Source organism: Sus scrofa, chromosome 12 (assembly GCF_000003025.6).
Source record: "Sus scrofa isolate TJ Tabasco breed Duroc chromosome 12, Sscrofa11.1, whole genome shotgun sequence".
Taxonomy (NCBI): domain Eukaryota; kingdom Metazoa; phylum Chordata; class Mammalia; order Artiodactyla; family Suidae; genus Sus; species Sus scrofa.
Window position 1 is genome coordinate 23,858,194 of NC_010454.4, and position 15,034 is coordinate 23,873,227.

A 15,034-nucleotide genomic window follows, 5' to 3' on the forward strand; every position below is an offset into this window, starting at 1 on the left:
AAGTCATTCTTTATAGAGATATTTAAAACTTTGAAAAGAAAATTGCATGAGTGATATCATTTGCTCTATATAGTTTATATTTCCATTCTTGAAAATCTAGCAAGACTAAGTTTCAATTGTTTCTTTTTAAACGTATATGATATTTATAGAATCAAGTGCTCTGTACCTGTAAGCATTCACCAAATAGATTTTTATTGGCTAGTATGGGAGAACCATACCTGTTGGGCAATATTATGATTCTGTTGTTTCAAAGAAAATCCTGAACATACTCTTTTATTGTTTTCGTTGTTTGGTGTTATATATTTTTTTTTAATTTTTTGACTTAGCTTATCCTTAATTTAGCTAGCTTATATGTGTAGATTTTGCCTGCAAAGAACTAGACTCATAGTCTATTTTGACATATTTAACCAAGGTCCTATATAATTGTAAACCATTACAGTTAGTGCAAGAAGTCAAATGTTTTTCATCTCTCTCTTCCTTATCCTCACCTCCCTACCCCTAAACTATCCATAGTGATTTGCCTCCCAGAAAGCAGGGCTGAGACTGGAACCCAGGCCCTACAAGATGATAGGGATCATGTTATATATTCTGTTTTATTAATATTAGTTATTACACCCTTTTAAATAGTCATCACTATACAATTATGAGTCACCTAAAGGCAAAAAGTATCTTATGAGTTAGAAGGGTTTTCCTAGAAAGCTTTTTATGTAATTCAGTGTTCCAGGCTGTCTGCTTCCTGTCATAACCCTGAATCACACTGTCTGCCAGGTTAGTGTGGGCCATCCTTCTGAAGTTGATGAGATATTTGACGCTATATCGTATAGCAAAGGTGCGTCTGTCATCCGAATGCTACATGACTACATTGGGGATAAGGTAAAAAGCAATTTAAAAAATCTTCTGTTCTTTTATGGTGAAACCATAGAATTTTGCATGAAAAAAATTGATTTTGTTTAGATTAGGTTCTTAATTTTTTCTAGAATCTAGAAGGATATTACTCTGGCTTGCCTTTATTTTATGTTGACTGTTGTGATCTCTTAGGTGAGTGATGTTGCAGATACATTTTGGGGGTTGGTGGAAGTCTGGTAGAAAAATTAAAAGCAAAAGTAGAAGGCAAAGTATGCATTCTCAAAAGGCAGTGGAGGAGTTCCCATCGTGGCTCAGTGGTTAATGAATCTGACTAGGAACCATGAAGTTGTGGGTTTGATCCCTGGCCTTGCTCAGTGGGTTAAGGATCCAGCGTTGCAGCTGTGGTGTAGGTTGCAGACACGGCTTGGATCTGGCATTGCTGTGGCTGTGACTGTGGCATAGGCCGGCAGCTACAGCCCCTATTAGACCCCTAGCCTGGGAATCTCCCTATACCGCAGGTTCGGCCATAGAAAAGACCAAAAAGAAAAAGAAAAAGAAAAGTCAAAAGTCAGTAGATATTAGAGGGCTATATGTTTTAGAAAATCTGACAAATTGAGTAGTTTTTGAGTACTAATAATGTAAATATATTCTAATTCTGGGTTCTGACTCTCCTGGATTTTAAAAATTGTGTTTTCTCAGGACTTTAAGAAAGGAATGAACATGTATTTAACCAAGTTCCAACAGAAGAATGCTGCCACAGGTAATCTTTAATAGCTTGAGATAGAAATGGAGAGAAAATGTTGGCACTCCATTGAGAGTGTGGCACTTTACTCTTTTCTAAATACCTAATTTTCCATGTGATGGATAGGAAATAAAGTTGACTTTTTTAAAGACGTGTTACATTATGGATCAACATGAATCAGGACTCATTATCCTTTTGGTTATCCTCTAGTAGTTTGCTTTCCATAGCTCAGTGTTTTGCCACTGTAAAGCGTCTAAAGAGTTCTGTTTACTTTATCAGAGCTTGTTCTTTTTTGGTGATTTGTTGGTTTTATAGACCACTGGCTATTAAGATAGCAGCAGATTAACCATTCATAGGAGTGAACTTGTGGAACTACAGATTTTCAATTAAGTAAATTCTTAAGGTCTTATGATGGTCCATAAATTTTTTTTTTTTGTCTTTTTGCCTTTTCTAGGGCCACTTCCGCGGCATATGGAGGTTCCCAGGCTAGGGGTCCAATGGGAGCTGTAGCCACCGGCCTACACCAGAGCCACAGCAACGTGGGATCTGAGCCATATCTGCAACCTACACCACAGCTCACGGCAACACCGGATCCTCAACCCACTGAGCAAGGGCAGGGACCGAACCCACAACCTCATGGTTCCTAGTCAGATTTGTTAGCCACTGAGCCACGACAGGAACTCCAGTGGTCCATAATTTATTGGCTGTCAGAGACAAAAGGAAGAATAAAGGTGTAAAGTTAATTGAATATGAAAATGAGTTATTTATTTATTTATGTATGTCTTTTTAGGGCCACACCCACAGCATATGGAAGTTCCCAGGCTAGGCGTCGTATCAGAGCAATAGCTGCTGGGGAGTTCCCATCATGGTGCAGCGGAAATGAATCCAAGTAGGAACCGAGCAATAGCTGCTGGCCTACACCATGGCCACAGCAATGCCAGATCCAAGCTGTGTCTGTGACTTACACCACAGCTCATAGCAATGCTGGATCCTTAACCCACTAAGTGAGGCCAGGGATTGAACCTGCAACCTCAAGGATACTAGTCAGGTTCATTACTGCTGAGCCACAAAGGGAACTGAAACTGAGTTCTTTAGTAAACAAAAGTAGTTTAAAAAACAAGATTTGTGTCCTCATGTCACTAGTGTCTAATAGAATAACAAAAGTTCTGAGAGGCCTAGCTATAGGGCTGTTCTGAGGTTTGTGACCTGTGACATTTTCTAGGGAGTTCCCATTGTGGCTCAGCTGGTTAAGACCTGACTAGTATCCAGGAGGATATGGGTTTGATCCCTGGCCTTGATCAGTGGGTTAAGGATCCAGCATTGCCGCATGCTGCGGTGTGGGTTCCAGGTGCGGCTTGGATCTAGTATTGCTGTGGCCATGGTGTAGGCCGGCAGCTGCAGCTCTGATTCGACCCCTTCCCTGGGGACTTCCATATGCCACAGACGCAGCCCTAAAAAGGAAAAAAAAAATTAAAAAAAAAATGCAATATCTAGGAGTTCCTGCTGTGGTGCAGTGGGTTAATGATCGGGCTTCTCTGTTGAGGCACTGGTTTGATTCCCTGCCTGGCACAGTGGGTTAAGAATCTGGTGTTGCTGCAGCTGTGGCTCGGATTCCATTCCTGGCCTGGGAACTTCCATATGCTGAGGGTGTGGCCCTCCCCATTCCTCAAAAATTTCTAATTCAGTAGGTTTAGTGTGAGACCCAAGAGTGCACAAGCTCCCCATGAAACTAAGTGCCGTGGTTCAGATGCCATACCTTTGCCTACCAAAGCATAGCTGGTACATGGTATTCCATCTAACTTTTTTGGGTTTGTTTTTGTTACTTATGAAAGACAATGGGCAGTTCAAATACATTTCATTTACCATCCATGGTTTTTATCCTCTTAAAATAGTTCTAGCGCTCTCTGTCTACTCTCTGCGCTCCTTAATTCATGACTTCATGATCTTTCTGCTGGAATTCTGCAGTTGCCTACCAACTGACTGCTTGCCTTGTCCCACTCTCTTCTTTTTCATCTCTCACTCTGAGGCTAGCTCGCTAGGGTTATCATTCTAAAGTGAATATCTAATTGCATCACCCTACTAATTAAAAACATTTGAGATGTCATAGTCCCTTCATGATAAAATCTATACAACCCTGCCTGCTTTTTTAGCTTCAACACCTGTTACTCCCACACATGTGCCTCTATTTTCAGCTTTTTGAACATACTGCTGTTACTGATATTTTCTGTCTTTTTTAGACTTTCCTTTTTGTACATAGACCGTATATTCTTTTTACCTGGAATGCCCTTTTCCCCCCAAATGAACAGCTCTTCAAAATGCAGACGAAAAGTCACCTCTTGTGAAGCCTTTATTCTTTGGACTTTTCTTTAAGTGCTTTTCCTCTGTTCATGCCCACAGTACAGCATGTACCACATTGTATTGTTGTTTTTCTTATTCTGCAACCAAGTTGTTTGGCCATATGGGTTTTACTTCAACCTCCTTAGCATTTGAGTATTTTTTAAACTCTGTTGAATGAGTATAATGGTTTTAAGTTTGTGAATGATTGTGTTTAGTAGTGATCTTGAATGTTTCCATTAGTTTGTTTCTGTTGCTTCTTGTTTGAACTCATTTGTCTTTTGTTTATTATAATTTGTAATTTTTTAAGTAAATTGGAACAATTAAGAACATCATAGAATATAAGAGCAATTTTTGTAATAGGGTTCATTCAATGGGGAGGCAGAGGGATGTTAATTTGGTCCACTGATTGTTTCCCAAACCTGAAAGAACCACGGAATTGGTCAGTAATGCAGTGTCAAGAGTTGTATAGAATTTCTGGTTTGTTTAGGAAAATAAAAATGTAAACATGTTAGATCTTCGTTGTTTGTATTTATCTTCTAGAGGATCTCTGGGAATGTTTAGAAAATGCTAGTGGTAAACCTATAGCAGCTGTGATGAATACCTGGACCAAACAAATGGGATTTCCTCTCATTTATGTGGAAGCGGAACAGGTAAACTTACAAAAAGTCTTTCAATTTGTCTGATACTGTATTTAAATGAAATTTAGTCAGTGCTAACAAATTTGCTTTTTAGTACTTTTAAGTATTGTAGGTAAGATTTAAACCAGCCCTTTATACTCTTTTCTCAGTGACTTATTATCTCTATACCAAATAGTTTTTCCCCCACACCATTATACGTGTTTATGGTAGGAAACAAAATATTGTCTGCCCTTACAGTCCCCAAGGAAAACACTGTAAACTTCTTAATATAATCCTAAAATCCCCAAATGAGGTTTATTCTGAGAGTGTAAGGTTAGTTTAATTAAAAAAAATAATCAATATAATGACTCGTAATCACTGCATGAACAGGATAAAGTTAGAAGAACCACGTAATCACTTCAATAGACACAAAAAACAAGTATTTGGTAAAATTTACCACGAATTTTTAATATTCGTTTTTTTTTTCTTTCTTTCTTTTTTGGCCACCCCTCGGCATATGGAGTTCCCAGGCCAGGGATCAGATGCGAGGTGCAGTTGCAATGCAAGGGATTTTTAACCCACTTTGCCAGGCATGGGATCAAACCTGTATCCCAGCACTACAGAGTCACCACCATTCCCATTGCATCACAGCGGGAGCTCCTATATTCTTGTGTTTTTTTGGTCTTTTTGCCTTTTCTAGGGCCGCTCCTGCGGCATATGGAGGTTCCCAGGCTAGGGGTCTAATCGGAGCTGAAGCCGCCAGCCTATGCCACACCCACAGCAACTTGGGATCTGAGCCACGTCTGCAACCTACACCACAGCTCACAGCAACACCGGATCCTGAACCCACTGAGCAAGGCCAGGGATCGAACCCACAACCTCATGGTTCCTAGTCAGATTTGTTAACCACTGAGCCACAACGGGAACTCCTCCTATATTATTCTTTAAAATTAGCTTTTATTGTTGGTTGGACAGTAGTGTGATTTTGATTAGAATTTTAGTTGAACTGTTACCTGAATTTAGAGAGGTGTATTTCAAACTGAGTTATCCTTCAACAGAACTGAGAATTACACTTCAACCTATAATGCATACCAGAAAGTTTATCTTAACTTAGTTTTATCATATGAATTATGAAATTATCCTCCTAAATTTCTTTGCCATGGTTTTGTAAGCTGCATAGAGAATTAATTACTGTTCATTTTTAGGGAGGAGGATTCATAGCTCTTTTTTTGGGTATGTGTTTGTTTTTGTGTTTCTTTATTGTCCATAAAGCTAATATTTTACAGATCTTTCTCAATGTGGCAGTCTAAGTTAGTAAATTTGCTTTTCTGTACTTTAAAGTTCTAGGTGGTATTTAAACTAGCCCTTGTACTCTCAAAGTGCACCCACATTTACGCAGTATGTTATAGTGCTTTCAGAGCCACATCTTAACATTAAATATAATTGTATTTTATAATAAAGTATACACATTGGAGGACCTGTCAGAATGGCTGCAAGCATTTGAAAAGGCAGTCTATTTAGTTCCTGTTGTGGTTCAGTGGGTTAAAAACCCGACGTTGTCTCTGTGAGAATGTTGGTTCTGATTCCTGGCCTCACTCAGTGGGCTAAGGATCTGGCATTGCCCCAAGCTGCAGAGTAGGTCGCAGATGTGGCTCAGATCTGGTGTTGCTGTGGCTGTGGTGTAGGCCTGCAGCTGCAGCTCCAATCTGACACCTAGCCCTGGAACTTCCATATGTTGCAGGTGTGGCTGTAAGAAGAAGAGGCAATTTAGGGAGCACAGTTAATCATATTTGGTGGAAAAGGATATCTAAAATTTTACTGACCTACCATTTTGACCATTCTGTTTCTTTCTAGTCTTCTTTCTCCACTTTGGACTAATCTGCTATAGGAGATGACTGATCAAACTTGACATTGACACTCTTTATAGACTGGCAAGTGGTTTTCATCTTACATGACTATTCCAAGAATAACATACAAAGATGATTGCTGCTTTCACTTCTGGGGATTTCTATCCCTCAAAAACTATCAGTACCTCAAAACTGTTAAACTATTTACACATAAAGCAACTATTAGGTCATAATTTTTTCAAATAAAGCATACTTTTAAGAGCATAGTAGTTTATCAGAAGAGAGGACACTACTACGCCACTTCCTGCCAGTGTTATTGAGACTCAAACTTTCCATCAAGTGGCTTTTAGGGTCTTTTTTGGTCTTTTGTCTATTTAGGGACACACTCACCACATATGGAGATTCCCAGGCTAGGGGTCGAATCAGAGCTGTAGCCGCAGGCCTACACCACACCCACAGCAACTTGGGATCTGAGCCACGTCTGTGACCTACACCACAGCTCACAGCAACGCCGGATCCATAACTCACTGAGTGAGGCCAGGGATTGAACCCGAGTCCTCATGGATGCTAGTCGGGTTCGTTAACCACTGAGCAACATCAGGAACTCCTTAGGTCTTTTTTTGCTTTGTTTTCTGTCTACAAGCATAGCCAAACTTGTCTTCCAATTTACATTACAATAAAAGTCCTGTCTGACTCAATTCTTTACAAATAAGAGACTTGCAGCATTGTATCTTGATTATGATCTCTTTCTCTCTTTATATTCCCTGAATTTAGATATTTTTGCTTTATTTCTGAATCAATTTAAGAGTTACCTTGGAGTTCCTATTGTGGTGCAGTAGAAACAAATCCAACTAGTATCCATGAGGATGTAGGTTTCATCCCTGGCCTTACTCAGTGGGTAGGGGATCTGGCATTGCTGTGAGCTGTGGTATAGGTTGCAGCTATGGCTCAGATCCTGTGTTGCTGTGGCTGTGTCATAGGCCAATTCAACGCCTAGCCTGGGAACTTTCATATGTCACAAGTGCTGCCCTAAAAAGCAAAAAAATAAAAAAATAAAAGTTATCTAATAACTTTTTCAAGGAAATCTATGTGATGCGTAACTAATCAGTGATGTAGTACTTAAGTTCATTAGTAGTTTCTTTATGGCATCAACGTGGCCATTGTGTCCTCACTCACATTTTTTAGTTTTTCAACTCCGTCTCTCGTAGTTAGTTCATCCGTAAAGGTTGTTGGCCCAATTTTACATTTGTTTTAGGTGGTCTTAATTATATTATTTAAAATGTTCTAGGGTGTAGTAACAAATAACACCTAAAACAAATGATTGCATATTGTTGAAGTTGTTTGTTTGTTTGTTTGTTTTTTTAGGGCTGTACCCATTGCAAGTGGAGGTTCCCAGGCTAGGGGTCTAATGGGAGCTAAGCCACAGCCACAGCAATACCAGATCTGAGCCACATCTGCAACCTACACCACAGCTTATGGCTATGCAGGATCCTTAATCCACTTGGCGAGGCCAGGGATCGAACCCACAACCTCATGGTTCCCAGTCGGATTCATTTCCGCTGCACCATGACAGGAACTCCTGTTGAAGTATTTTTTTTTTTAAGTATTCACTTACCTTTGTGTCTTCTGACTTTATAGTTTTTGCAGTCCCTGCCAACCTCCAGCTCTTTTTGTATCTCATTGCAAAGCTCATCCTTTGAAACAAATGCGTGCTGCATTCATGTTTGTCAGTCATTCTAAAAAATGACTTCGAATTCTGAATATTAAGTCCACATGCTAATTTAATGTCGCCACTTTTTGGAAGTACAAAAGACTGAAAACATAACCTTCCTCCATAAAGGTTAAAATAACTATGTTGCCCTTTTTTTTTTTTTTTTTCATTTTTGGCTGCCCTGAGGCGTATGGAACTCCGGAACCAGGGATCATATCCAAGCCACAGTCATGACTTAAGCTGCTGCTGCAGCAATGGCAGTTCTTTAACCCACTGTGCTGGGCCAGGGCTCAAACCCTAGATACCGCCCATCCTATTGGGCCACAGTGGTAGCTCCATATTTCCTTTTGAAAACTTTAATACTTTAAATTTATTACCTGGGCATCTATCTCTTCTCACGGTATTACAGAACCTGGCCTTTTATTTAGAGTTTTGTCATTTTGCGGCCTTAATGAGAAATAGTGATTTTTCTCCCATTCTGTACTATCATCATCTTTATCACCATTGCATTTTGTGTATTCACGAGCCATTTTGCTGTGCTGGTTTCACCTCTTCTTTGTTAAAGAAATGTTGTCCCCTCCAGAAAAAAAAAGCCTTGATGGTACTATCACCTTTGTTTTGTTTTGCTTCACTTCTTTAGGTAGAAGATGACAGATTACTAAGGTTGTCTCAGAGGAAGTTCTGTGCCAGTGGACCATATGTTGGTAAGCAAGTGACTCTTGTAAGTGGGAGCCGATCAGTGAATTTGGATACCATACCAGTAGTGTTCCAGCTATAAAGGATAATTATCCATTTTAAACTATTTTTAATAGAATTAAATAAAACAAGGAAATGGTAATAAAATAAAAATGAAATCTGGGCTATCATAAAGGAGAGTCATAGAATATTTTTAGTATTGTCATAGTCTTAGATTTTTGAGATTCCAGATTTCTGTGTGTTATTGGAGGCTATAGTGAATGATTATTTAGATTTATTATGTACCAGTCATTGTGCTAAGCACTATAACTGACCCTTATGTTACACTCTCAGCAACCCTAAGAGGTAGGTAGTATTATTTCCATTTTACAAATGGGGGAGCTGAAGCATAGCTAGGTTAAATTACCCAAGATCATCTTTGTAATAAGTTTTGTTTTGTTTTTTGCTTTTTAGGGCTGCACTTGCGCCATATGGAAGTTCCCAGGCTAGGGGTCGAATTGGAGCTACAGCTTCGGGCCTATACCACAGCCACAGCAACTCAGGATCTGAGGCACATCTGCGACCTACACTGTAGCTCACAGCAAGGCGAGATTCCCAACCCACTGAGCGAGGCCAGGGATCGAACCCTCATCCTCATAGATACTAGTTGAACTGATTTCCACTGCGCCACGACAGAAGCTCCCTATTATAAGTTATAGAGGAGTTCCCATCATGGCTCAGCAGTTAACAAACCCAACTAGTAGCATCCATGAGGATTTGGGTTTGGTCCCTGGGTTGCCGTGAGCTGTCGTGTAGGTTGCGGGCACGGCTCATAGCCAGCAGCTGTGCTCCAATTGGACCCCTAGCCTGGGAACTTCCATATGCCGTGGGTGAGACCCAAAAAAAAAAAAAAATAAAGTAAGTTATAGAGCAGGAATTCCAACAAAATAGTTGGATTATATAAGTTTATACACTTAACTACCACTCAACTCTGCTTTTTCAAATATTTCTACATGACATTATGCTCTTTTATCTGGGGAATTAAAGATTGATTTGGAAAGTCAAAAGTAAAGTGTTTTTCTGCTCCTGTCTCACTTCCTTTAAAATAGTAGTTCTCCAGACTTGTTGCTGAGGAGGAGGAGGAGGGAGTGGGATGGGTGGGGATTTGGGACTAGTAAATGCAAACTAATTACATTTAGCATGGGTAAGCAGTGAGGTCCCACTGTACAGCACAGGGAACTATATCCAGTCACTTGTGATAGAACACGATAGAAGATAATATGAGAAAAAGGATGTATATATATGTGTATGTAACTGGGTCACTTTGCTGTACAACAGAAATTGAACGTTGTAAATCAACTACAGTATTAAAAAAGTCGTTCTCAGCAAGGGTAGAGGTTTATCAGAGTCACCATGCCTTTTCATGTTCTAGCCAGCAAATTATGATGCACTCCACTAGGGTTAAGAGGGGTGGCCTTCCACCCTTAGCCTTAGTATTGCGAATTACTCTTTTAATAAGTATGTCTGATAAGTCAGATGACAGGCTTATTATCTAAATAAATAGTGTCACTTTTGCTGTTTTCTGTATATACCTGCATCTGCATTGTAGAACGGACAGGATTTGCAGGTTTTCTAATACTCAGTGACCAATAATCAGTATTAAAACCTGAAATATCCCAGTGTCAAAAGGAAATTTTCATTTGTGGTTTAGCTTGATAGCGTAAAGCTGTATAACTTAATAAGATAGTTCCGTTAATATGCTGGGCAGTGACTCTTTGGTTTGACATCGTAATGCAAAATCTGTTTTGCTGTCTGATACCAAAGAGAGTATATTTGCCTTACAAAAGCTTTGGCTTTTAGATAGGACTCCTCATTGATGGGTCCCAGCAGTTCCTGAGGTATATCCTATCGCAGAAATCAAATCAACCTTTCAGAGCCTTGGCAGTGTATTTACCTGTTAAGTACTGTACCATAGAATTTGTTTTTAAGTGCTATGTGAGAGCTTTAACCAACTTGAAATTTCATTTAACAGTAAAATCATTGTCTCTCTTGCTCTGAAAAGTGAAAAACAACAATTAAATTGAAATCATTGTAATTGTGATCCTACAAGTAAATACAGTGTTTTCTTTTTTATGGGTTTATTGTGATTTTTGTTAGTAAATTCTCTCTTCCTGATTTCAAGTTTTCTGGAGGAGTTCATGTGCATTGAAAATGAGCCATTTGGCTTAACAGTTAGTCTCAATCCTATGCATGGGACACCAGTCCTCTCTCTCTACCTTACCTTCCATTTCCTCCAGTGAGAAATTATTTTTCAAGTTTTCTGTTTATTCTTCTCTTGCTTAAGGAGAAGACTGTCCCCAGTGGATGGTTCCTATTACAATTTCTACTAGTGAAGATCCCAACCAGGCCAAACTTAAAATTCTGATGGACAAGCCAGAGATGAATGTGGTTTTAAAAGATGTCAAACCAGACCAGTGGGTGAAGGTGAGTCCAGAAATAGCATGGCCATTTTGTCTTAACTAAACGGATTTCTTTTATGCATTTTATGTCTGGCTTCAGTTTGGACTAGGGCTTGCAAAGAAAAAGAAAATTTCTAAACTTTCTTGTATAAAACTTTGGGCCAATTTTCAAATAGTATTTTCTAGATAATTTCTTTTTTTTCTTTTTTCTTTTTTTCTTTTTAGGGCGATACTCATGGCATCTGGAGGTTCCCAGACTAGGGGTCGAACAGGAGCTACAGCTGCCAGCCTATGCCACAGCCACAGCAACACAGGATCCGAGCCACATCTGTGACCTACACTATAGCTCATGGCAACACGGGATCCTTAACCCACTGAGCGAGGCTGGGGAAACCTCACGGTTGCTAGTTGGGTTGTTTGCACTGAGACACAACAGGAACTCCTAGATAATTGCTTTTATGTTAGGTAAGGGAGTGGTTGATAAGCAGTTACAAAAGGATAGGATTAAACAGGAAAAAAAATAGTAGTGCATGTGTGAAGTCACATTAACCAAAACATTTGTAGTCTTGAAACTTCAAACTGCCCTGTCATTGTAATGACATGTTAACTTCAGTGTGTTATCATTGTGTGTGTACAACTATAATCAAGTGAGATGAGACATAATAATCAGTTTGTGTCGCTGAAATGTGAAATTCCTTTTAGCTGGTGTTTTAAAGCCATTTCACAAAATTAACAGTCGGTAAATATTATTTTTCGTTATTCTGTACTCGACCTTTCATAATGAAAAGTATCTACTACAAACTTTTCTCCCAAATTTTAGGTTCCTAGTAGGAATTACACATTGCCTTAGACTTATATGTTTGCAGAGTTACTTCTCCCTGTTTTAATTTTTTAAACATGTTTTTAAAATATACTCATGGAATACTATATTACCATTTGTAATTACAACCTGGAGCATATTTAGCAGTGTGAAATTTTTCTTATAATTAGGTAAATAAAGATGTTATTCCTACAGTAAAAGAAAAAGGGAATCAACACAATTTGTATTAGATATGTGAAGTGATTTTAATGGTAAAATATTTATATCTTATACTGTCATCTTATCATTAAAGTATTTTATATATAAACATTATCAAAAAATATTTTTGGGGAGTTCCCCTTGTGGTGCAGCAGAAACGAATCCAAATAGCATCCATGAGGATGCGGGTTTGATCCCTGGCCCTGCTCAGTGGGTTAAAGATCCAGTGTTGCTGTGAGCTGTGGTGTAGGTTGCAGATGTGGCTCCAATCTGGCATTGCTGTGGCTGTGGTGTAGGCTGGCAGCTATAGCTCTCATTCAACCCCTAGCCTGGGTACCTCTATATGCCACAGGTGCAGCCTCCCAAAAAAAAAACGAAGAAAGAAAAAAATTTTTTCTTGGCCATTTCTAGGGCCGCTCCCACGGCATGTGGAGGTTTCCAGGCTAGGGGTCTAATCGGAGCTGTAGCCTCCAGCCTGTACCACAGCCACAGCAACTCGGGATCGAACGCCAGATCCTTAACCCACTGAGCAAGCCCAGGGATCGAACCCACAACCTCATGGTTCCCAGTCGAATTTGTTAACCACTGAGCCACGATGGGAACTCCAGGAAAAAAAAAAAAAAAAAAAATTATTTTTTTTTGACTGTTAGTAAATAGCCTGTAGGAAATAATGATAGTCAGTGATTAGCTCACCCCAGAAATCATATGAAATTGCCTTATAAGTCCATGTAATTCTTTAAAATCTGGGACCTGACAGTCGTTATTCTATTGAGGCTCTTGGCTCAACAGATCAATGTTTGTAAAGGTTTAGTCTCCTTCAGAGGTTTTATTGTCCAAGTGTTTTTATTGTTTTTGTTTTTATTTTTTTCACCACACCCATGGCATGTGGAAGTTCCTGGGCCAGGAGTTGAATCTGTGCCACAGTAGCAACCTGAGCTGCTGTAGTGATAACACCGAATTCTTAACCTGCTGTGCCACAAAGGAACTCCCCAAGTGTTTTTTTGTTTGTTTGTTTTTTGTCTTTTTAGGGCTGCACTCATGGCATATGGAAGTTCCCAGGCTAGGGGTCAGATTGGAGCTACAGTTCCTGGACTACACCACAGCCACAGCAATGACAGATCCTTAACTGAACAAGGCCAGGGATTGAACCCTTACCCTCATGGATACTAATCAGATTCTTAACCCTCTGATCCACAAAGGCAACTTGCCAAGCGTTTTTTGTTTTTGCTTCTTTTTTACTTTTTAGGGCCCATCTGCGGCATATGGAGGTTCCCAGGCTAGGGGTCGAATATGAGCTACAGCTGCCCTGTGCCACAGCTGCAGCAACAGGGGTTTTGAGCCGCGTCTGTGACTTGCGCCACAGCTCATGGCAACGCCAGATCCTTAACTCACTGAGCGAGGCCAGGGATCGAACCTGCAACCTCACGGTTCCTAGTCGGATTCATTTCTGTTGAGCCACAGCAGGAACTCCACCAAGTGTTTGTATATATAGTAAATATTTTCTGTAAGCTGAAAACTATCCACTAAGATTAGAAATAGAAACTTTCCACATTATTTTCTACCACCCTGCCATGATTTTTTCACTGTTGCTCACTCTGGCTCCCACTCTATCCAGTTTCTATTTTCTTTTGCCTCTGTATTCTTTGACAACCGATTTCTATCTTCATGTATTTTGTTTTAATCGCTGTCTCTTAGCATAAATAATCATTGTTGTTTTTAATCCAGATATACTAAAACTAGAACTCCTTTCATACCTATAAAAGATTGATTTAAAACATAAGTGCAACTGTTAAATAATACCTGTTTGATATTTTTTCAGTTAAACCTGGGAACGGTTGGGTTTTATCGGACCCAGTACAGCTCGGCCATGCTGGAAAGTTTATTACCAGGCATTCGTGACCTTTCTCTGCCCCCTGTGGATCGACTTGGACTACAGAATGACCTCTTCTCCTTGGTGAGCCTCAAGTAGTATGATGGATTTTGTTGCTTAAAGGATATTATTTTTCCTGGAGTATCTGACTGAAACATAATTAGAAGAATATAGTTCTTCCTGAAGGCTGAGTGCCTTTGGGACTAGAGCAAGTGACTAATTATTAATTAACATGAAAAAATTGAACCTATATAATTTACCAAAAACAAATCTCATTTCACTACTCCTAAGCCAGCTTTTTGCAACTATATTTCAACTATCTTTTATAGAGCAAAAATTCTTTTCAATAGGAATGGATATAGACCTGGAAGAAATTTCTCTAGCCATGTTGTTTTTTTTTTAAAGTAATTACTTCAGAATGATTTATATTTTTCTAAAATAGTGGTTGTACTTTTCTGGAAAAGCCTAGAATTTTTTAACATTCTATTATGGCATATATAAAAGCCCCATTAGCTTTAGAATTATATTTGGCTTTGTTCCAGAGAAAATTTCAAGGAGCAATTAGCAGTATAATGTTTATGATTCCAAAACATAGATTAGATAATTTCTAGATGTCTTTGTGATAAAATTGTCAGATTCCTCCTAGTGTTCCTTTAATTGGACTTGGAATTTTCATTCCCCTTTGCAGTAACTGGTTTTGGATTCCTCCTTTGTATAAACACAGATTAGCACTGATGCACAAAACCTCACATCCGCTGATCTCATTGCTGAGAGAGACCTGTCCCAGGAGAGTGGTGTGTTTGTGCAGTTGGCTGCTGTAACAGAAGTTCTTTTTCCTAACTCTATTAGTAATTCTGAAAAGACTGAATTTGTAGTGCCTTCCAGTTTGCCTTCTTTTAGAAATGAGTAAAG

General features: G+C 39.3%; 1 protein-coding gene across 1 annotated transcript in view; it reads left to right on the forward strand.

Moving 5' to 3' along the window:
• NPEPPS (aminopeptidase puromycin sensitive) overlaps nt 1–15,034 on the forward strand; it is an 87,217-nt gene that overhangs the window by 53,355 nt on the left and 18,828 nt on the right. The window contains exons 11-16 of the mRNA XM_003131527.5: nt 769–873; nt 1,546–1,606; nt 4,466–4,575; nt 8,741–8,804; nt 11,120–11,259; nt 14,072–14,206. Of these exons, the coding sequence (XP_003131575.2) occupies nt 769–873; nt 1,546–1,606; nt 4,466–4,575; nt 8,741–8,804; nt 11,120–11,259; nt 14,072–14,206 (615 nt within the window). The remainder of the gene's footprint in view (nt 1–768; nt 874–1,545; nt 1,607–4,465; nt 4,576–8,740; nt 8,805–11,119; nt 11,260–14,071; nt 14,207–15,034) is intronic.